Raw genomic sequence first — 22,420 nt, 5'->3', positions numbered from 1 at the left:
GAGGAACGCATGTAATCGCTCACCAGCTGTTCAGATCATTTCCTCACTTCGGAAATGAGTGGGGCAGTAGTCGTTCAGGCGGGCTGGTCTTTCTTGGGGACAGGAATGATGGTGGACTTCTTGAAGCATGTGGGTATGACGGACTGGGCCGGCCATCAATGTGAACACTGGTGCTTGCTGGTCAGCACATAGTTTGAGGACCGGCCCACTGATACCGCCTGGTCCTCCTGGGTTCTTGTTTTCATACATTTGAAGGCCCTCCTGACGTCATGCTCAGAAAGGGTGATAGGTGTGAAAGGGTGCACACACCCATCCATTAACCCCTGCTTTAGCTGTTTTTGCTTGTTGCCGATGGCCTCAAAGCGAGTTGTTTAGCAGTCATAGCTCTTAGACCTCGCAACGTTCTGGGATTGCCCTCCAGGAATTGGAATTCCACTTTCTTTCCGTAATCCCCTTTTTGCCTCCTCTGCTGCTCTTTTTACATTGTAGGCAGCTGCTTTATAATTGTCAATGTTGCCAGACTGCAGCCCTGAGTTGTAGGCTGCAGTGCATGTGTTTACGGCACCTCGGATGGTTCTGGTAATCCGTGGTTTCTGTTTGTGGAATGATTTAACTGTAGTTTTGAGTGCGACGGTAGGGTCCTGGAACGTGCTCCAGACTGCGTCATGTAGTGCAGACTGTAAGGTAGCCTCTGATTGACCTGACCATTTCTGACCTTTTTGCTTACATACTTCGGCCCTCGCATCGCCTCTACAGGCTCACCTCTTCGCGACCCAGCAAGAGCCTCTCATGTCACTCTTCCCGACCAGCAGAGATTCCGCTCTGTAGCAGTGATCCAGAGTCTTCATTTCCCCTTGTGGGGTTGTCAATATAAAGTCTCCAGCAACAATGAGCGCAGCAGCAGGGTTACCAGTCAGCAGTTCATGTCCTTGTAAAGATCTAACAAAGCCGCTTCTGTATTTGCCTGTTGTGGGATGCAGACCGCTGTGATAATGACCAATGTAAATTTCCTTGGTAGAAAGCGTGGTCTGCATTTGATTGACAATAACTTCGGATCAGGTGAGCAGGAACGAGATAGCATTTTCATATTCCCACTGTCACACCAGTCCTTGTTCACAACAAAGCACAACCCTCCTACTTTGTTACCACAGTCCTCTGTTCTGTCAGATCGGTATACAGAAAAAGAGTCACCTGGTTGACTAGTGCTGTCTGCTATTCCAGGACTTAGGATTTGGATTTGGTGAAGCAAAAGACATAACCTTCCTGATATCTTGTTGGAAACTGATGTGTTTCACGTTTTCCCTCAGTGTTTCCTCTGATGTTGAAATGCTGGCGATAGCTAGCTAGCTAGCTTCCGTCACGCTTTGCCATCTGTAATGCAGGAGTCAGGACTATTGCTTTGGATGAACGCTGACGCATAATATTACATCCAAATGGCAATTTGTTCACATGCTTTATGTAGTGTTAATGACCTGTAACTGTATTTCACATTTGGATGCAGCTGCATATGGACTACCATCACTGACCTGGATACAGTACAATCAAATTAATTCCACCCAGTGTCCAACCAGGAAACAGCTTGGGGCTCCACCAATTTTTGACTGATGAACCTTGTGAAAATGGCCGTGTTCATGGCCGAACCTGTTCACCGTCATGGCAGCACATGCAGATGTGGCAGCCTGTAGCTCCCTCAAACTTTTTTTATTTTTATTTTTTATTTTTTGCCTTTATTACTGAAGCAGGTGTTACCTATGGAAGCACATATTATCTGGAAGCACCTGAAAGTACTCATCAACATCCGAAAAGGAAGCACAGGGATTGGATTGAGTGTAGCGAACCTTGAGACGATCCCTGCTCACAGCATCTTCCGAGCGGACCGAATGTCACCGCAATCGGTGCAGTCGCCCCAGGAAGAGGGGGAAGAGAGCAGGGACAAGAGCTACACTAAACCAGCCTGGACCTAAGGCTATTCCACTGCCCAACCTATTTCTGGCTAACTGTCCAGTCGCAGGAAAATAAAATGGTAAATGATCTCACCTTCACGGTTCCCACAGTGCTTTACAGCTAAGTCTCATTCACCCATTCACTTACCGATGGCCACCGAGCTGCCATGCAAGGTGCTGGTCTCCATCGGGAGCAACTTAGGGGTCAGTGTCTTGTTCAAGTACCCCTATCCAACCCCGATCTACCCTGCTGTAAATCCCGTGCGACAGCGCTAACCACTGCGCCACCATGCTGCAGTGGATGCAGTGCTAGCTCACAAACTATTGCATTCGATGTGCGGACCATATTCCCTGCTAACGAAATACAAGACTCCGGTAAGAAGAGGAGAGGGGACTCTGTGTTTACATCAATAGCGCTTGGTGCTCAAACGTGGTTAAAGTTGATGGACAACGTTCCCCAGACCTTGAATTTTTAATGTAAAGGTGGCGACCATACCATATAGTACACCATACTAACTGCCTTTCGGTCAGGTGGCGAGGAAGCTTACAACACCGCTAGAGCGAGACTGAAAGGCTGGCATTAAGGAAGCAGAGACATCAGGAGAGGCTGGAGAGAGAGAGAGAGAGAGAGAGAGACCTCAACACCGACAACGCCAGAGATATGTGGCAAGTGATCCAGACCATCGCAGGCTACAAAAGTAGGTGCGAGGCCTCATTTGTGAGGCCCCACAGCCAGATGAGCCCTCGCACATTTCACGCTCGCTATGATCTCTTTAACAAAGTGTCAGCCGTCAAGCCTACTTACTTCCGCCATCCAGAAGGCTGGCCACTAGGACTAGGAATCACCCTAGGCATGATATGTTGCGCGCACCTGACAAACTGAACTGCTTGCAATGCAGTCTACACAGTCCAGCTTGACTAAATACAAACGTGTGTGGACTGCCGTACGACTACAGGTGTTTCAAACAGTGCAACGTGTGCAAAATAGTGTGCACACGCCCCCTCAGCAACTTTGTATTTGCAATATTAATCATTCACGAGATCAACTCTTGGCATCCGTGTGCAATATTGCCACGCCAAATATCGCCACACTAACTACTATACTACAGCTCTTCCACTGGCCAAGTAGCATGGCATTACCATACCTGTTGTAGTGCCACAGAAACACATCTCTCTCTCTCTCTCTCACTCACACACATTTTTGGGATTTGGGATTTTTGGGACCCTAACCCCTATTGATTGATTGATTGATTTTTGTCAAGAAGACCTTGCCTCAGATGCTGGCATATGGCAAAAAATAATATAATAGCCCACCACCATGGGCTGCAGGTGGGTCCATTTCATTTCAGCACTTCAAATGACACATGCAAATAAATAAACAACATTTTTTTTTTTTATAATTGATCAGAAATATACAACTATATTTTGCCGCACAGGTCTTGCAAAAAAAAGGCCTGTGTCTGTGGAGCCCAACTCGCATCAACTCCCCTCGGTTTTCTCTTTCTTCCTCTTTTCTCTCTCTGTTGTCCACGTTACTGGATATCCTGTTGTAAGATATATAGAAATTTTTTTCATGTGAATATGCAGATGAATAGTAACGGATTAATGGTCAGTGTATAATACAGTGTTGCAGGGGTGACGCATTTTTGTACGCAAACCCTGAAGTTAGCGTCGCCCTGGTCACCCCCTCGACTAAAAGCCGATGGGATTCTTCCGTGGGATTTTCGGATTATTGCAGAACATAGGCTCACAAAAGTTTATGCTACTTGCCCGTTTTGTTCAGCGAGATAATTTTACGGTGTTTGAAGCGTGAATGGAGTCGACAGAAGTAAAAAGTTAATGTTGATGAGGGAACTGGAAGTATAAAAATGCTCATTTCCGGGTTTTAGGACTCATTCCTGCAGCACTCTGTGGTCAGCTTGGTGGGTTTCCCAAGGAAAGGCAGTGACCTCGCAGGCTTCCGTTGCCTCTTTGGCTTTCTGCCTGTCCACTCTTGTTTTGATTCATCCTCCTTCCTCTTCTTAATGTACACATCCCAGAGGTTTTTCCATCTTATCCAGACCTCTTCTGCTAGACAAGAAGCAGGCCGTTGAAACAACTGATGTAATGCTATCCTTGACCTACGTGATAACCTTTCACAAGGAGTGCATGTAATTTGCGCTTATAATGTCCATAGCGTAACGTTAGCTAATGCACTTGGAAAAGAATTTGCACGAATGAGTTGCGTTTTGGTTCCCGAAAAGGCCTTGAGAGTAACAATTTTGTGGCCAAACAATGGAACGCGAGTGAGAAGCAATCTGAAATGAATCGATCCTCGACTGAAGAGTTCGGCTTGAGCCATTCTGCGCGTTGTCTTTGGGATCCCGATTCCTAAATGTCCAAGTGTCTGAAGGCAACAGGCGCTCACGCGACAATGAGGTTTAAAACCCGAGGACAGTGTGGATCTCGGAGGTCAGCAAACCTCAGTCTTCTTCTCCGATGATGAGAACGGCACTATTAACAATTAGTCAGCTTTTAAAGAGAGTATGGAAAACATATCTACTTAAACAACTTTTAAGATCAAGACAATTCAACGTCCCTCCACTGAAACTCCAATATATCACCACTAAATCTGCTTAAGGACACTTCAGCTCCGGCTGAATGATGTGTGCCAAGTCAGTCAAGTCAGAATACCTTTGGTTGGAGCTAGGAGAAAGTTCCTCTATCCATTGTGATCTTCTCATACGCTCCATCCTTAACTTGTATTTTCTTTTCTTCAGCATCCCGTTACCCTGAGGGTGTCGTCCGTGTTTCGTCCGTGAAGCTGTGGACGGTGAACTGGTCAAGCCGCATTATCTCGGAGCACACCTCTACTCCATGCACAGTTTCAACAAGTGGACCGGTCTTTTCCTTATCCATCGGGCAACATTCGTGCAAGAAGTTTGAAGATTGGTCTCGCGTCGCACGTCCTCTGTAGCCGACTCTTTCAGGCCACACACACGGAGATTCCATCTTCTGCTATGGTGCTCGGCACCCTTAACCACCACCTCTTTCAGATCTTCGAACACCGTGTCCTCGGATACCTTTTGCTCAAGGGTGGTAAAACGGTTTCAAAGCCCAACCACCGCTTTTAAAATGTCAGCATTAGAGATCTCCTCTGAATCTCCCATGTCTTCGTAGTGCACTTTTTGTCAGTTCTTGGGCTCTTGGTTGACGTAACAGGCAATGACCATCAAATACCTCAATATACTGTGTAAACAGTATGTTGCCAGTCTTGCATGTTTAGGTCTCTTCTCTGTGTCTTGATAGTTGGCTAGCTACGCTTTGCTGAATGCACATGTGAGCCTGTTACAGAAAGTTTACTTTCCAACAACATCGTGTTAGCTCTCCGTCGCGTTCACTCACAAGCTGGTTACAGCTCCCGACATATCTATCAGAATCAGAATCAGAATCAGAAATACTTTATTGATCCCCGGGGGGGAAATTGTACAGTATTGGTGCTCCCATTCAAGAGTAAAAAGTAGCTTAATTTAGAATTAAAAGTATGTACAAAATATAAAAATAACCCGTCACCAGCTTGCAAAAAGAACCCTTGTGATATTGAATTGATATTGGGCTCGGAGACTATGAATTTATCACAGAAAGCCTGAGATGGAGTTTATAAAGAGCTAAAATCTAACGATGAACACTACTGAGTTGCATTATGGGAAGTGTGCGCATGCCCCACCACCACTGCCAGCAATGACAAACTCATGCTTTGCAGCCAAACACTTCAAATCCACATAAAGTTTTCCAACATACTGAGAATCATTAGAAAAATAAGATGATTTGGGGAAAAAAAAGGGTGAAAAAAAGTGTGTGTGTGTGTGTGTGTGTGGGGGGGTATATTAAGGGGTCCAGTCAAGATTGCTGACTGTGTCATCTTTCACATTGGAAAGTATAGAAACATGTCGTGGAGCCCCCGCAGGGGGCCAAAAAGAGGCTGAGGTGGAACCACGACAAACACACAGGAAACACCTGGTTTTTAAAAATAAATAAATAAATAAATAAATAAATAAATGCCTACAAAGGAAGAAATCACACTGCTGCACAGGCGAGGAACGCAAAGACGTTGCGTCACTGACAGACGCTGACGTCATTGTGTTTGTTAATAATACGCAGCTCGATGCGGCTGATCAGCTCCGTGCCCCCCCCCCCCCCCCCCCCCCCGAAAGAAAAAGAAAAAAAAAATAAGGCCCCACAATGCACACAAAAGACCTGGAACAACCCAGCGCCATTCACCCACGATCAACACCCCCCCCACCCCCCACGCCTCCCCTCCCCTCTTCCCCGATTCCTCTGCAGTCGAGGCGGAGGAGCCGCAGTATGGATGCTGCTGCTGCTGCTGCCATAACCCACCACCCCATCATCCATCACAAGCACAGACATATTCTGCACCTATAAGACACATCCTCCTCATCCCCCCCCTCCTCCTCCTCCTCCTCCTCGCCCGGCCTTTTCTCTTCCCCCCCCCCCCCCTCTCCTCTCTTCTCTTGTAATCGCAGCATCCCTTACCTCTCAGATGAAAATGCACTCGGGACATTAATCCATGTCGTCCGCTTGCCGCTTGCCCGATCACGTTTCTCCCAACGTTGCGGCGCGAGGGACGGGGCGCGAAATAAATAAAGACCGAGGGGAGGCAGCCCTGCCCGCTGCTATCCTATCGGGAGGCGGTGGATGCGCCCGCCGAGCCCATTGACACAAGGAGAGGAAGGACCCGCGGTCCACGCGAGAGAGAAAAAAAAAAAAATCAGAATCAGTCAAACGGATGGAGGACGGCCGACACGGCAGCCTCCTCTGCGAAAACCCGTTCAAATAGAAGAAGAAGAAGAAGAAGAAGAGGGGGGGGGGACAAAAAAAAAAAAAGATCTCCTCTGTTGTGTTTTCGATCGCCTAGTCCTCCTCCACAACAGAGTGGCCCTCTCTGTTTCGTAATTTCTCCTCCACACACACACACACACACACAGAGAGAGAGAGAGAGAGAGAGAGAGATGGGGGGGTGGAGAGGGGGGGGGGGGAGGGAGAGCAGCTCCCGTCTCATTTAAAGAGATAGGATGGGTTCAGCTGTGCACAGAGCCACTCTGTCTGCTGCTTATGTAACCTGAGCAGCGGCTTGTGATTGTTCTGCAGCCGCACGCACGCACGCACACGCACACACACACACACACACACACACACACACACACACACTTCACCTGCAGTAGGCGGGCGCTCCCGTTTAACTTGTATTTAATTTTCTTTGTCAGAAGAAGAACTTTTAAAGGTCCCATGCCGCGCTCATTTCCAGCTCTATGTTTTGGCTGGACTGGACTGAGTGCAGTGACATCACAACCTTACAGGAAGTCCCGTACGCAGCCCCTTTAAAGACGCAGCCCGTTATTGTGTTTCTGAGCTCGACCGAGCGTTTTGATACTCTCGCAGTGTTTGCGCAGCGCCCAGAGCTGCTTTGTGATCAAACAAGACGCGGAGATCTCACTTTCTACAACATGGGACCTTTAAAAGTGAAGAACAAACAATAAAACAAACCTTTACTCAAAGTCTTACTCAGCGGTTATTCCCCTCCACTTTGCAGCTTTCACCAAAATGCAGGCCCAACAGTCCCAACTGTTAAACTAGTTAACCTCCTCCCACCTCCCTTTTTTTTTTTTGTTCAATTGACACCAACCTTGCTACAATGTTCATGAAAATAAATGACAAAAACGGAATTTCCGACAGTATTTTGAATTCAACTCGCGTCAATGGAAACGGAGCATCTTCAAACACCAGTGTGGCACTTATGGAGCACTTTTGAGCTTCGTAAAAAAAAAAATAATATGATAACAATAATGACAATTTGCACTTGTAAAGCGCCTTTCAGCGTGTGTGCGCACATTCTCCGAATTTTGTTTTGATGGCTGAATTTTCTGACACGAGCTCGAAGCCCGGAGACAACGCAAACACATGAGCGTGAACTTTTAGAAAGTAAAGCCAAAGTGGATTCACAAGTGATGCAATTAGTCCAAATGCACTCGGAAAAATTACACAAAAAAAGGAATGATTAAATGAAATACCGTCCAAAAAAATCCACATCCCTGCCTGGGTTTGGGGCCAAAATATCCAGGGTACACGAAACATATTTCGTTTCGAACAAACAAACAAACAAACAAACAAACATATGCCCTTTTATTTTTTACATCACAGTGTGAAATTTGATCCTCTCACCTCTGTGGGTCTCTCAACGTTTTTTTGGGTTTTTTTTTTTCTCAAATGAAACCATCTGAAAGGGAAAAACCACCCATTTCCTCGAGCCGCTTCTACTCGAATGGCCGCAGGCCTGTGACGCGAGGTCGCGAGTAGATGCCGCTTCATCACAGGCTAATCAGTTTGGGGAATTACCGCCGTAAACCTCCGGAGGGGGCTTGCCTACTCTTATGGGCATCACCTTGATAAGGAAGTGGCTCACAGCACAGCACCGCCTCTCTCACACTTTCTCTCCATTTCTTTTTGTGAGTGTCCTTCTCTCTCTCTCTCTTGCTAAAGAGGGCCGGGAGCTGGAGAGCTTTCTATTTATAGAATCATACCCGCCTGTTCAGCCTCTCACCCCCCCCCCCCCCCCTCACCACCACCCCCCTTCAGCACAAAGAGTTACACCCACAGGCACGCACAAAGCATCCACGGAGCAGCACGCATGCAAACACAATGCACAGGGCATTGCATGATAATGTGCAAAGCAGCTCGCGCGCACACACACACACACACACACACACACACACGCGCACGCATCGAAACAGAAAGTGTACTCATGCGTCCACGAACAAATGAAAAAATGTGCAAGCGCAAAGCAAAGCCCAGAAAGACGCACACACATTATAGCGCACATACTGTGGCATTAATAATGCAGGGGTTCTGAGTGGAGAAAGAGGAACACTCCCTGGAAATGGATAGGGGGAGGGGGCTTCGACGATGTAGCATGACAATTACCCATCCATTTCTTTATCTGCCATGTGTGTGTGTGTAGTAATAATAACAATAATATATGGACATAAACACATCTGGTAAATGCAGTAAGTGTTTTTGTCCATTCAGGGGCAGCAGATCATAACATTGACATTTTTTTTAAGTTAATAATCAAGATAATCATAGTGATTCATCACTATGAGCGGCCCTTTTCACATTGTCGCACTGCTTTCGACTGTCTTTTGATATATTGTTATTATAAAAGAAATATATCTATTACAGCAGCGTTAACCTTCTTGTAATTTCTAACAACATGATGTGTTTCTAAAACTCCGCAGGGAACTCTCGAGAGCTGTCTCAAAGTTTAACAGCCAAGACTCTTGGTGTCGCGCTCGGTCCTGCCCTCTCTTTTGATCAGCACGTTAAAGGCCCCATGTTGTGGAAAGTGAGATGTTCCACGTCTTGTTTGATCCTAAAGCAGGTCTGGGTGCTGTGTAAATACCGGGTAGAGCATCAGAACGCTCAGTCCACAGAGAAATGAAACACAGCCCGTGTTCAGACACTGCACCTTTTTAAAAACGAGCCGTCGGGACTTCCTGTCAGGTTGTGATGTCACAGCTACACAGTCACCGCACATCCGATCCAGGTAACAGCACCACCCGCCAAGTCTGTCTCAGTTATCGGAGCGCTCCGCTCAGGAACTACTCTTCAGGTTTTTGGAGGTTGTTCAGTTTCAGTCTAAAACGGCTTGTTTCAGGCAGAGGGGGGGGACTTCGGGGGGGGGGGGGCAGGAGAAGATACAGTACATAAGGACTTTCTTGAACTGTGAATCATGCAAAAGCTGCCTCCAGAGATCCTAATTCATGGTTTAGTTTCACCCAGATCCAGGATTACTGTAATGCTTTATTGTGGCCTGGCCCACCGCGCATTACTACTACTACTACTAAAAGGTTTCAAACGGTTCAGAAGGGTCTTTAACTAAAACCAGAAAGTGTGTGGCCGGTTGCTGATCTGGTTGTTGATCTGGAGATTCAGCCTCTCCCTCTCCCTCCTCCCTCTCTGCTGTCCTCCTCTGTGTCTGTTTGTGTGGCCTGTCTTCTCTCCAGGTCTCTGTGGTAGAGAGAGGAGGTGATGTAGCTCAGATCCTACTCAGATCTATCATTTTTGTACATACTTGGATGTTATATTGTGAATCTACTATATATGACATCTATTGCATGCCATGGTTGCCAGGAACTCGACCTGTGACTGGGTCCTATGTAGAACCTGAACTGCTCAGAACGTTACGCGACGGTGGATGCTTTGCGTTACCGCGGAAACACGCTGCTTTGTGTCGCTGCGGTGGGACTGATAGGACAGAGGGTGTTGTATGCTGTACAAGGCAAATTTGGGATTTGTGATATTTGGCTATATAGATAATATTGACGATTGATGTTTGTGCTAAATCATTTTTTTTTTCTCTCCCCTTTTCAGGAGAAAAGAATCATAATATTGCATTTGTCAGACATTATTCCAACCATGAAAGGACAGTTAATTCTCCTACTCAAAACACAGAGACTCTTGCGGGGTTAGTGTCTCTTTAAGACAGGTGGTGCCACCATACCTTCAGTGGTGGAGAAGCTCTGCGATGCATGGCTTGGACAAGGTGAACAGGCAAGCTACGACAGGGGGCGGATTTTTTGGGTGGGGGGGGGTGATGCACTGCTTTACACCCAAAGGAAGCTGGAGTCATCAGCCTCATCCCCTCAGAAGTCACCTGACGCCAACGTTCCCCTCGGACATTTTGAGAACGTTGTAATCATGAGGGTTTTAAGAATTCTAATGATCATACTCACTAAAAATTATTATTATTTTTTTTTTTTTAAAACTACGTGAAGATGAATGAATGAACGCTAATGCACGAGCAGACAAACACATTATGCGCTCGCATGAGAGCGTGCACTGCAGCGAAGATGACTCAGCCACTGGTGCTGCCATGGAAACACTGCCTCTTTGCAATCAGTCTCTTAGTAACTGTGTGGTTGCTGAGGAAGGAACCTGGGTGTGTGTGTGTGTGCGTGTGTGTGATAGAGAGAGAGAGAGAGAGAGAGAGTGTGTGTGTGTGTGTGTGTGTGTGTATTATGACACTGGCTTGCTCATTGAGTGGATACCAAAATTAGAGCAAATTTTTTTTTTTCGAGTTGATTCAATCGGTTGTCTATTAATTGATGCTTCTTTTTTCTTTTAATTAGAAAATACCACAGGACGATCGGACTCGAGAGAGAGAAACCTGTGTTTAACCTACCAGAACAACGCTTTCTGATTATCTTAGGTTATGAAACACCCCTGACAGGAATCACACACTCAACGACACATGATCGTGCCACCTTATCATCATCATCATCATCATCATCATCATCATCGTGTAGCAGTGGGTGAACTTACCGAACTGCTTCATTGTTATCGCGTGAACTCCATGGCGCTGAATAAGCCAGCTTGAAGTTGTTTTTCTTTTTAACTTTTCTTAACCTTCCTTCGACCATAAGACGTCTTCGGTCGAGAGACGAGCCTGGGAAGGAAGGACCTCGCGCGGACCCTCTTGAGGGCCGGTGTCCCTGGACTTCACCAAGGACTCGGGGAACCAAAAAAGAAAACTGAGTTTGTAATGCCAAACTGAATGCAGCCTACACTCTACGATTCTAAGATTTTTAGGATAGGGGAAAATGGGAAGTTGCGATTCAGCATGCTGATTTTCAAGCAGGAGTAATGGAACCTGGACCAATAGGAGCTGGTTACATCTACCCAGTAACCTGGAGAAGGGTATAGGTATATTCACAGTCGGTCTATAGTAAATTGAAAAGAGCTTGCATTAAGACCCCCCATGGACTATGGACGTTCTTCGGTCTTAGTCTGGCTCACAGGATGTAGGCTGTTGGTACAGGGCTGGGTTCTTTAAGTCGGAATTCTCCTCCCCTTCCAGCAATGTACGTTTCTTTTTTTTCTGTTTTGCAAGGGCACCGTCGCTGCGTCGCTGGGCTTAGCGCCGCCCAAGACGATTGTGATTGTTTTAAAGGAATACCAACAAGCCAGAGTGCCCCCCCCCCCCGCCCCCCCCATCCCAGAATGATAATGGGTTCAGTCAGACCTTTCTCAGACCGCTAAAATGGCATGATCCGCTGTGTCAAAAGTTGCACTTTTACTGCTATCACTTCCTGTGTTTTGGACACCCCAGTCCACCAAGGATGAAACCTCAGTTGCGTAAAGCGCTTCATCATAAAACAGTCAAACTTCATCATATGGACGGTAAACACGGAATTTCTTTATATGATTGTCTATTTCATAATGTTTTATTTATTCAGTATTGAATATTATTGAACACACACGTTGTGTTGTACACTGTGTAATGCGCACACATCTTAATGTACTGTAATCTATCCCTCCTTGTCTCTCCGATGAATCTGCACACTCTGGACTGGACAACATGGCTGAAGATTCTGCTTCAGCGATTAAGATTTGTGCAGCATGAAAATGGCAGACAATTTACAACAACCCTCCCCTCTCCCGCATGCACCTTCCTCTTTGTCCCCACAGCCCCCCCCCCCCCCCACCCTCCCTCCCTGCATGCCCCATTCATGCGTTTTGGGTTTGTTTGTTTTTTTTTTGTTTTTTTTACCAGTACCATTCACTGTGCTATGCTACGTAGCAAAGATACAGGCGGGGATGCAGCAGCTAACAGAGCCAGCTAGCCCACCCACAGCAGGCCTCTCCTCCACACAGGGCCCTGTGTGTATTGGATGCATTGACGTCACGGCTGACGCACGGCAGCCTGGAGTGGTCGGCTCCATCAAAGGCCTGTATGCTCGGGCTTGAACAGAGGTATTATTAGCCAGCAGAGGGAGAGATGCACGGAAGAGAATGGGAGAGGAGAGGAGAGGGGAGGAGAGGGATGGGGGTGGAGGGGTTTGTGAGGCGGGCTTTTGAATGAAAACAGCAGAATAACGGGCCGTCGCTATTTTGCTGTTTGAGCCTCAGGAGAACACGTGCTCGCGTGTGAGAGAGATGCAGGTGGTTTGTTTCTTCGTGGGTTTGGTTATTTATCAGGGACAAATAATGAAGGTAAACATTTCACACAGACTAAAAAATGCAACGGACGTCATGCATACGATATTGATAGCACTCTCACCTCCATTTAGTCCATTTCGATCATATCGCACGAGCTTCCTCAGCAGATTTTAGGTAGTTGCTCAGCTGTCATTGGGGTGGGGGGGTGGGGGGGGGGCTCAAATGCAGTTATCAAAAGGGTAAAGTCATACTGCTGTGTTCCAGGTCGCAAGTCATGTAAACGTAAGGGAACCTGACCGATCGTTGTCGTGTCGCTTCCCGATTTGACCGGCGACTGAAAAGACAACAGACGGCGAAAATCCGGAGGGACATCGGGCCGTATTTCAAGGTCAAACGACATATTTGATGACACCATTGGCTGCCGTCAGGGTTCGACATCAACCACAGCCCGACCTCCATATAGGTGGCCACCGAGTTTTATCACTATACTTGCCAGTGCAACGTTACAGTTCCACAAACACCCTGATTCCATTTTAGCCTTTTAGCTCAACATTCAATCATTCTACCTGCATTGAGCTCTCAGCAGCAGCCATCTAACAGTAGCTGCGTCGGGGGTTACTGAAGTACGGGCTCACGAAGCCTACTCAAAACTGCTAACGCGATCCTTATGAAAGAGCCAGAAGCACAAAAGGCTGACAATGAAAAAAAAAACCCCATCAAACGTCAATGGAAATTTAGGAGGGAGTGGAAGCGGGAACTGAAGTGGCTAGAATATGACACATATCTAAGGACGTAACACACCGTGCGCCTCAACTGGCCGAGTTCCACGTCTGTAGTTTGCACCAGGACGGAAGTGGAGTGGAATGAGGACCATCACGGGTTACAGGCCGACCAACAGCAGAGGAGGACTGTCCCAGTGACTCCAAGGACTGCAGACCCGTGGCACTGACCTCCCACATCATGGAGATACTCGTCCTGGAGCAGCTCCGGCCCATGGTCAAGCCACACTTGGACCCCCTTCAGTTCAACTATAAGCCCCGTCATCTACCTGCTCAACCGCGTCTACGCCCACCTGGATAAGCCAGCGAGCACCTTGAGAGTCATGTTTTTTGACTTCTCCAGTGCATTCAACACCATCCGTCCGGCTCTACTGGGTGAGAAGCTGACGGAGATGCAGGTGGATGCCCCCGCCCTCGTGTCCTGGATTGTCAACTACCTGACTGGTAGACCACAGTATGTGCGCTTACAACACTGTGTGTCAGACAGAGTGGTCAGCAACACCAGGGCCTCGCAGAGGACTGTCCTCTCTCCCTTCCTCTTCACCATCTACACCACGGACTTCAGCTACTGCACAGAGACCTGCCATCTTCAGAAGGTCTCTGATGACTCAGCAATAGTTGGATGTATCAGTGAGGGTGATGAGGAGGAGTACAGGGCTGCTGTGGACAACTTTGTCGCATGGTGCGAGCAGAACCACCTGCAGCTCAACGTGACAAAGACTAAGGAGCTGACTGTGGATCTGAGGAGGACCAAGGCGCCGATGAACCCTGTTTCCATCCAGGGGGGTCAGTGTGGACATTGTAGAGGATTACAAGTACCTGGGAGCTCACATTGACAATAAACTGGACTGGGTAAAGAACACTAATGCCCTCTACAGGAAGGCGGCTGAGGTCCTTCAACATCTGCCGGACTATGCTGAGGATGTTCTATGAGTCTGTGGTGGCCAGTGCTATCCTCTATGCTGTTGCATGCTGGGGGCAGCAGGCTGAGGGTGGCGGACTCCGACAGACTCAATAAACTGATGATTGAAACAGATGACGTTGTTGGCATGACACTGAACAAAAGTGAAGCGTCATACAAGTTGCGTTTAAAATAGTGTTATGAAATGGTTATAATTGTCATCAAATATTATAATGGGAAAAAACAAAACCCAGTGCGCTCATCGACAGCAATGGACGTCTCGCCTAGGGCACCAACATGTGCAGAAATGGCCCTGATTCATCCAGCAGCAGGTGGATCTGCTCTCCACAGCTGTAGCCTGTAGTGACACTGGATTCCCCCTGGTGGTTGCAGGCTGAGATGCATCCCAGACCCCCTTTTTTTTCACCTCCGCTTACAGTGGGGTCACTGTGTGATAGTAGTTTCCCTGGCTTCACTCCAGCACACTGGATTTGAAATGAAACAAAGGACTGTGGGGTTAAAGTGCTGTCTTTCAACGGGGGCGCTTGAGGGTATTTACATATACTGTGTAGAGTGTTGTTGTTGTCCTTTTTATACTGCACAGGCCCCCTATTTGTGATGCATCAGGACAGTGATTCAGAAAAGGTGTTTTGGTTTTTTTTTTTATGCCTGAGTGACTGGGGGCAGAAAGTCCTTGGACCAAGCAAGGGGCACAGCATCATCGGTGAAGATACAATTGCGACAAAATATGAAATAAGCAATTTTTCCCCATCTACCAACCAAAGGAGCCCATTATATCGTCTATCTTTTTTTGTTTTTGTTTTTGTTTTAGGCAATGGAGCCCTTAACAGTAGCTATTAAGTCCATGGCCCACCATTCAAGCATTCTCCAACAACAGAGAACCATAGGTGTAGAACAGTATAGAACATCTTACCTGGGTCCAGTTTTAAACATGCTGTAATTGGAACCTATGGGTTTTTAAAAAAAAATTTTATGGATACTGTTTTAATACCTCCAAGAGAACAAATCATGTTTTCAGTCATGAAGATAATCTCATAGTTGTGTATTTATATAGCATTAAGAGCTGTCGGAATCAGCGTATTGGTCTCTTTTGTGTGTGCTGTAGCACCACCTAGTGGTGAATGCAAATAGCTGACCGGAAGAGGAAGTGAGCTTAAAACTAGATATTCAGAATAATATGAAGTAGTGTTCAGGAAGTTTGTGGGATTTAAATGTTTGCATGTGCATATTGTTGAATTCTTTTCCATGTTGATGGAATTAGAGTGGATTGAACAGGTTAGTTGTATATACCTATATAAAATATATACCATATATATATAGACTGGACTGGAAAGACGACATTAAAATGAATGGACGACGAGGGAGAATAGAACCTGAGGGTGGCAGTAATGCAACATTGTGGATGCCAACTGCCGTAAAACTTCAAAGTAGAAGAAGAAGAAGAAAAAGACGAAGAAGAACAGAAGATGGCAGTAATGCAACGTAAAGGAGGCCAACTGCCGTAAAACCTCAAAGGAGAAGAAGAAGAAATACTACCGTAAGCTAGCTACAACGACGAGTTGCTAACTGATTTGTGAGACTTTATAAAACAAAACAGTGAAACGTAACCCTTGAGGAGAGTCAGGGTTACCGCTGCCAGCGGGTCATGCAGCTCTCTAAAAGGTAATGAGCCGTAAAGCCTCGGGGTCTCGGCTCAGCGGCGCCCACAAACTGCAGCCACACTGGAATGACTGGCATCCCAGGTTGGTGTTCTGCAACGGAGGAGGCTGGTTGAAATAAATCGGGGACTCTGTGGGCCTATGCTCGCTGTGGTGCTTCATTAAGTTGTGGCCAAATAGGGAGGGAGGGGGGGTGGTGGTACTTTATGCATCTGTACCATAACATTAAATGCTCCCAATTGTCTTAATACTGTCTACTGTCTTCTAAAGCGTAATCTTTTCATAGGTTGTCACGCAACATACACGAAGCGAAAGCGTTTTATCTGGGGTTGACTGTTCTCGAACCCGCCTCGCGGACTGGTGAGCCAGCCCGGCGCTAACGTTAGCTAGCTCGGTTTGTTTAGAGAGCGTTGATTAGGGTTAATGTTGCCAGCCTGCTGCTAACTCGGTTAACGCTAATGGCTAATTGACAGCGAGCGACACAAGGCACGCTGGCAAAAACGCGACAATGACGTCCCATGAGCTGCAACGATGAGCCGAGTGAGTGCTTTTCGGAGTTGGCGGTAACCACAAGGTGACACAAATTCGTAATGAGCTGCGTTAGTTTTAGCTGGTTAGCATTACCACGATACTGTCCGCGCTGGCTAACAATAGCCAGCCTGCCAGCATGGGGAAGACGCCACCCTGTTGTAACGTTGTCAACTTCCCAGAGAACTTCAAGATATGTTTCGTAACGTTTACATAAAAAAAAAATAATAATAATAATAAAAAATGTATGACAGTGTTGGTCTTGTAACTTTTTGCGGTGGTAATAAATAACACAGCGGTAATTCACGTTTAGCATTACACGCTCGAGTTAGCATCACATGTGTTAACATACCTCACTTCCAGACATTTGCAATATCGGGTGTAAGTTGAAATATTTTATTAAGTACGTTTTAGTCGGGCAACTGTCCCCCCCAGGCCCCAGACCCGCAGGCTGGTACAAGTCATTTTTGGCCCCGAACCCCATAGTGGCTCTGGGTGTCAGCTCTTCCCCAGTCAATTTGTAAATCATTTTGAACAAGGGCCTAGTTTCACACACTGACAGAGCTAGCAGTTTGAACGTGTAATTGTAAACAATATTGCAACAACAACAAAAAAAGATGCTTGCAAAATATAATTTGTTCATCTAGTTTTCCTTAGGTGTCATGTCCATCCTGTGCTGACAGTTTCTTTTTTTTTTTGACTTGCTACTTGGTGGGAGCCACATGTCATTGAGTGTACTTTCAGTTCTATGGATGCTTAATTAGACACACTTAATTGGGGGGGGGGGGGGGGGGGGCAGCAAAGTTAAGGTAAATGTGGAATGTTAAAACAATTTATTAACAAATAGACAATGTTGCGATCTGACACAGATCTCCCTCTGTCTGCAAACCAAAAGAACTTAACACCTAACCCGTAAAGTGCAATGTGAAATCATTCAGTTACTTTAGTTGGAGGATTTGTCTTTTTTGTCCATTCATGTATTCAGAAGTGACAGTGTGTCATCCAGCCAGGACGGAGTGAAGTCCAGAGAGCTTGGCTCAGCAGCGTTGTACGACGTGTTGCCCTCCAGCTGCCCTGACCAGCCAGTGGTGTCCAGCGATGCCTACGCTGCTCCAGATACACACCAGGAAGAGGGTGAGGCCTCCTTTTTGAAACTCCCCTACAGACACACACACACACACACACACACACACACGTACCGGAGAGCCTCTTTTAGTAGAGCCTCTAGCCGAGCTACAACACTGGTACCCACACAGTGACTATCTTAGAAGGACCTTGAATGTGCTTCTAGTGACTGTCAGAGCTCCACCAGACTTCCTGTTTTTCCAGCGGTGAAATGGAGAGTCTGACTGTAGCTTCTCATGGTTGGTTAGCTCTGACTACCAGCTCTATGTTGCTGTCCATGTCGTCTCGCATGGCCAGACCTCACTTTGGAGAAAGGTCTGGCTGAACCCATTATCATTCTGAGATAAGGGGGGGGGGGGGGGGGCGCTCTGGCCTGTTTGTTTTTCTTTAAACCGATCACGATCGTCTCGGGTGGTTCTAAGCCCATAATACAGCGATGGTAAGACGCAGATAGCGGAAGGGGAGGAGAATTGCGACTGAAATAGTCGGTCAATGGCAGACTTATCCCAACGGCCTACATCGGGTGAGTCAGACTGCTGTCCATGCTGCACAGAGCAGTGATCATTCAGTGTCCCCCGTGTCCACATGCTGGGAGAGAGGGCTAATGCAGAATTTGAGGGTGTAGTCACCCTGTTAAAGAGCTTTGCATTTATGTTCATGAATAAAAGGCCTTAGAGGTTGTTAAGAAAAAGTCTTAAATATTTCCTCTGTTGTCATGTATGAGATGCTTTTGTATTTGATGCTGTCGGAAGACGTTTTGCACCTATAAACTAAAAGTGGGATTGTTGTAACAGTGGATTGTGCTCATAGGAGGCTGTTTCTCAAGTTTCAGTCAGCACCATCAGACCTTGTGCAAACTAGCTCCAGCAGTTGTATAGTAGTATAATGGGTTTCCATCCCATCTTCTGCTGCTTATCCGGGTCCAGGTTGTGTTAATGAAATTACTGATTTCATTCCTAATTGTTGTTATATACTTCTGGGAAGGACTGAAAAAAAAAAAAGTATGTCCCTGAAAAGGTAAATAAAATTGCGTTCTATGTGGTAATAGAAAGGTCTTTTAAAAAAAAAGTCTTACATTTAACCTGGTGAAGAGGTCAAAACTCCAGCGGCCCTTGTAGCACATAGAACAACTTGTACATTACGGTGTTTTACCACCACTTCTCGCAGTGAATCCACTAATAAATTCTCATCAGTTTCATTATTGAAAATATAGAGAGGTGGTCTGATTTTACTCTTGCGGTTGTACAAGGGTTTTACCATCTTTTTTTTTTTTTATGGACTGATTTGACATGAGATCTCCTGGTTTCCTGGTTTATTAAACCAATTTTTATGTCTTTATGTGCACAAGAGATAGTGATTGAGTGATACAGTTGTTACAGTGCTATTAAGAAGGTGGAACGAGATGTGCATTTAACCTCTCTCTGTGGTTAGGTTTTTAGCCTTAATTTAAGCCTTGAAGTTAATCTGCTGTGTAACACAAATGTTACACATCCAACCTCGAGCGGTTGTCGTCGTGACTTGCGTAGGGCTGAACAATTAATCAAAATAGTATCGAAATCGTATTATGGCCAAGTGCAATATCCAAATGGCAGGAGCTGCAATTTTTTTTGGATAAAGGTGAAACAGCATACATGCAAATCATATTCTCCAGACGTAAGGGAACATACTTGTTTGGTACAGACCCCAGCAAAAATCACATCATCACCATTTTTATATATTGCAGTCACAATAATCACAATTCCCTTTTTTTCTTTCAGTAGAGGCAGAGGTTGAACAGCAGTTGAATTAAGATTTCAAACATCCATGAAACTAAAGTTGCTCCTGTTTGCGTTGTGATGTGTGCTTATGTCTATGTAATACATTGTTTTGATCCCAACATGGTTTTGTGTCCCATAGGTGGATATGCAGCTGGCCAGGTTGTCCGCGATAATACGCTTGGTTGGAAGTCGGTGGGGCAAGAGTTGAGGCCCAATGACGTGACAACGGATTTGACTCCTTTTCAGCATGGAAACCGTGCTTTAGCTTCGAAGGACATGAAGAAATCGCAGGGTAAGCGGCACAGACAAAGGTCTGGAGATATGATTTGGTGAAAACGGCAATGGCTGCAGCATTCACATGCTCATAGGATTTAGTTTGAAATGTCTATTCTCACATATCCAATGTACTGGTGTAAATACAAACTGACTCCTGGGGAATAAGAATGCAGTGCTATGAAGTGAGAGTTTTGCAGGCGATGGCTGAGGCCGGAAGCAGGGTTTCCACCAGCGTATTGCAAGCCTGGCAACCCGCTGGGCCTAAGCATCAGGAAATTGTTTTTTAAATGTACTTTTCATGGAGTTACAGTGTGGCGGCTCTGTTGGAAACATAGATATAATAGTTGGAGAACTCACCAGTGACGTCTATTGGTTAAAACGTGAACGCATTACAGGAAAACAGCAGGTCTGAGATCAGGGTTCTTTACCCACATTGTACATAGAGTGACGTTCAACACTGTGACAAGCTAACGTTACCTCGCAACCGTAGCTAGCTAGCCAGACCATCACAGATACTATCTCTTGAGACATTTAGGGATAATGTCAAGGTAGAAAGGTAAAAGCCAAAAAAAAACCCTCAGGAGTCTTGTCCTCATCGCCATCACCAGTCCTCATGAAGGAGAGGACACAATGAAAAGCAAATGGGATGCATCAAGTGCAGATTTTTTCCCAGAGGCCTTTTTAAAGTGGTCAGTTTAGATCTCTTGGTTGATCTAGCACAGTAGCCTATCAGGACTTGAATACATTTTTTTGTAGAGTGCAAAAACTTTGATATTATTTGTTTCAATTAATTTTGTTGATGTTGAAAAGTGCCCAGCAGGCTCCACAGGCTGTAAGAATCGGTAGCCAATCAGGACTTAAGTGCAAAAAACTTTGCAGAAGGGCTCTTCAGGCGTAGTAACCTGAAGTACATGCAGTATCTTGGGCATCACTTCTCTCTCTCTCTCTCCTTTTGATCAGCCAGCCTTTTAAACTCATCAAAATTAAAAACATGTGATTTGACAAACAAGCCATTAGTTTATGTGTGACTCATATCACCCACCGGGTGTTTGCTAGCGGCTAGCTAGCTGTCATTCATTCTTCCAGTTGTTAATTCTTAGCTGTCCTTCCCCCCCCCCAGAATTAACTTGCATCACCACACTGTTTACTTAAATGTAATGAGAATTGATGATCCATATTTCACAGCTGGTCGGACACCGAATAGGTGACACTTTTGACTCGAAGGTCAGCGTGACCTCAAAATGGATTTTTAGCCATAATTTAAGAATGGGACGACACAATGAGTAACAACAATGACAAGCACAGCACGGGCTTTCCTCCATCTCGTCCATTCTGCCTTTCACCTACAGCTCATAGGGACTTTACATAGTAATAGAGTACATATGTGCCTCTTAAGCCAATACATCTGTGATTCTTTCTTCATTTGTGGTTGACTTTTATTTCATGGCTATGTCAAGGTATAAGCGACGCTAAACACTAATGATAAGCATTTTGAACCTGCATATGGCAGCATGTGATGGTGCATAAAAGTAGAGTGGAGTGAGAGTGTGTGTGTGTGTGTGCGTGCGCGTGTTACTGACATGAGGCCGTGTTGTTGCAGACAGAGGGATGGTTCACTCAGAGGAGTCTCGGCTGGCCAACCTCCTGCGCCGAGTCTCTAGGGAAGATGATCGCGACCGCAGGCTGGCCACCCTCAAACAGCTGAAGGAATTCATCAGCCACGGCGAGAGCAAAGTGGTGAGTGGGATCGGGTGGAGATCATCTTTCTGTTGGCCTCCCGCAAATTCGTCATAGAAATAATCCAGAAGATACTGTTGAAAGCGTTCAGGGGCGTCAATCAGGCACACAGTGACTGACCAGCTGCCTCAGACTGCATTAAACAAGCTTGTCCAGCCGTCATGGGAAACTTCCACCGGGGACACTGGTACCTGCTTCTGTTTGGCTCTGTATTCTAGATATTGGTCAGCTCTGTCTCTGCATTTAAACGTCGCTTGTTAAGTTAGAGGCCAGTGGTCGCTGAAGCAATGCCATTCATCCATAGTGGTAGAATTATGACGTGGGATTTTCTTCTGTATAAACCACAGTTGTGCGGAGACAAAGCTGAAAGTAAGATATCATCCACACGCACTACAAAACGTGGCTATGTCCTGGGTCACTCTTTACCAGTACTACTCTGGTGCTCTGTTTAGCTTTAAATATAGGTGCTTTTATCAGACTGTTTTAGAAAGGAGACCGCTCAAGTCAGAGTCATTTCCTGTATCGGCGTCACGTTGGTTTCGCCACTGCCCCCGCCCCTTTTTAGGGGCTCCAATGGGAGAAGTGAACGTGCTTACAGATTATGACCGACTCTTTCGCGCTGTAGTCGCCGGAGGAAATGTTGGACCCGTTTTTCACAAGCCACAAATCTTCCCAACATTCTGACACTACAATGGCATAT

General features: G+C 46.1%; 1 protein-coding gene across 2 annotated transcripts in view; it reads left to right on the top strand.

The window, feature by feature from the left end:
* Positions 1–16,171: 16,171 nt before the first annotated feature.
* smg1 (SMG1 nonsense mediated mRNA decay associated PI3K related kinase) overlaps positions 16,172–22,420 on the top strand; it is a 42,962-nt gene continuing 36,713 nt past the window's right edge. For both annotated transcript variants that reach the window (XM_070922487.1, XM_070922488.1), the window contains exons 1-4: positions 16,172–16,381; positions 17,811–17,959; positions 19,847–19,999; positions 21,584–21,720. In XM_070922487.1, the coding sequence (XP_070778588.1) occupies positions 16,305–16,381; positions 17,811–17,959; positions 19,847–19,999; positions 21,584–21,720 (516 nt within the window). In that variant the 5' untranslated portion in view covers positions 16,172–16,304. The remainder of the gene's footprint in view (positions 16,382–17,810; positions 17,960–19,846; positions 20,000–21,583; positions 21,721–22,420) is intronic.

The sequence above is a fragment of the Enoplosus armatus genome, chromosome 17 (genome assembly GCF_043641665.1).
Source record: "Enoplosus armatus isolate fEnoArm2 chromosome 17, fEnoArm2.hap1, whole genome shotgun sequence".
NCBI classification, from domain to species: domain Eukaryota; kingdom Metazoa; phylum Chordata; class Actinopteri; order Centrarchiformes; family Enoplosidae; genus Enoplosus; species Enoplosus armatus.
Note: the sequence above shows the minus strand (reverse complement) of the source record. Positions and strands in the feature narration are given on the sequence as shown.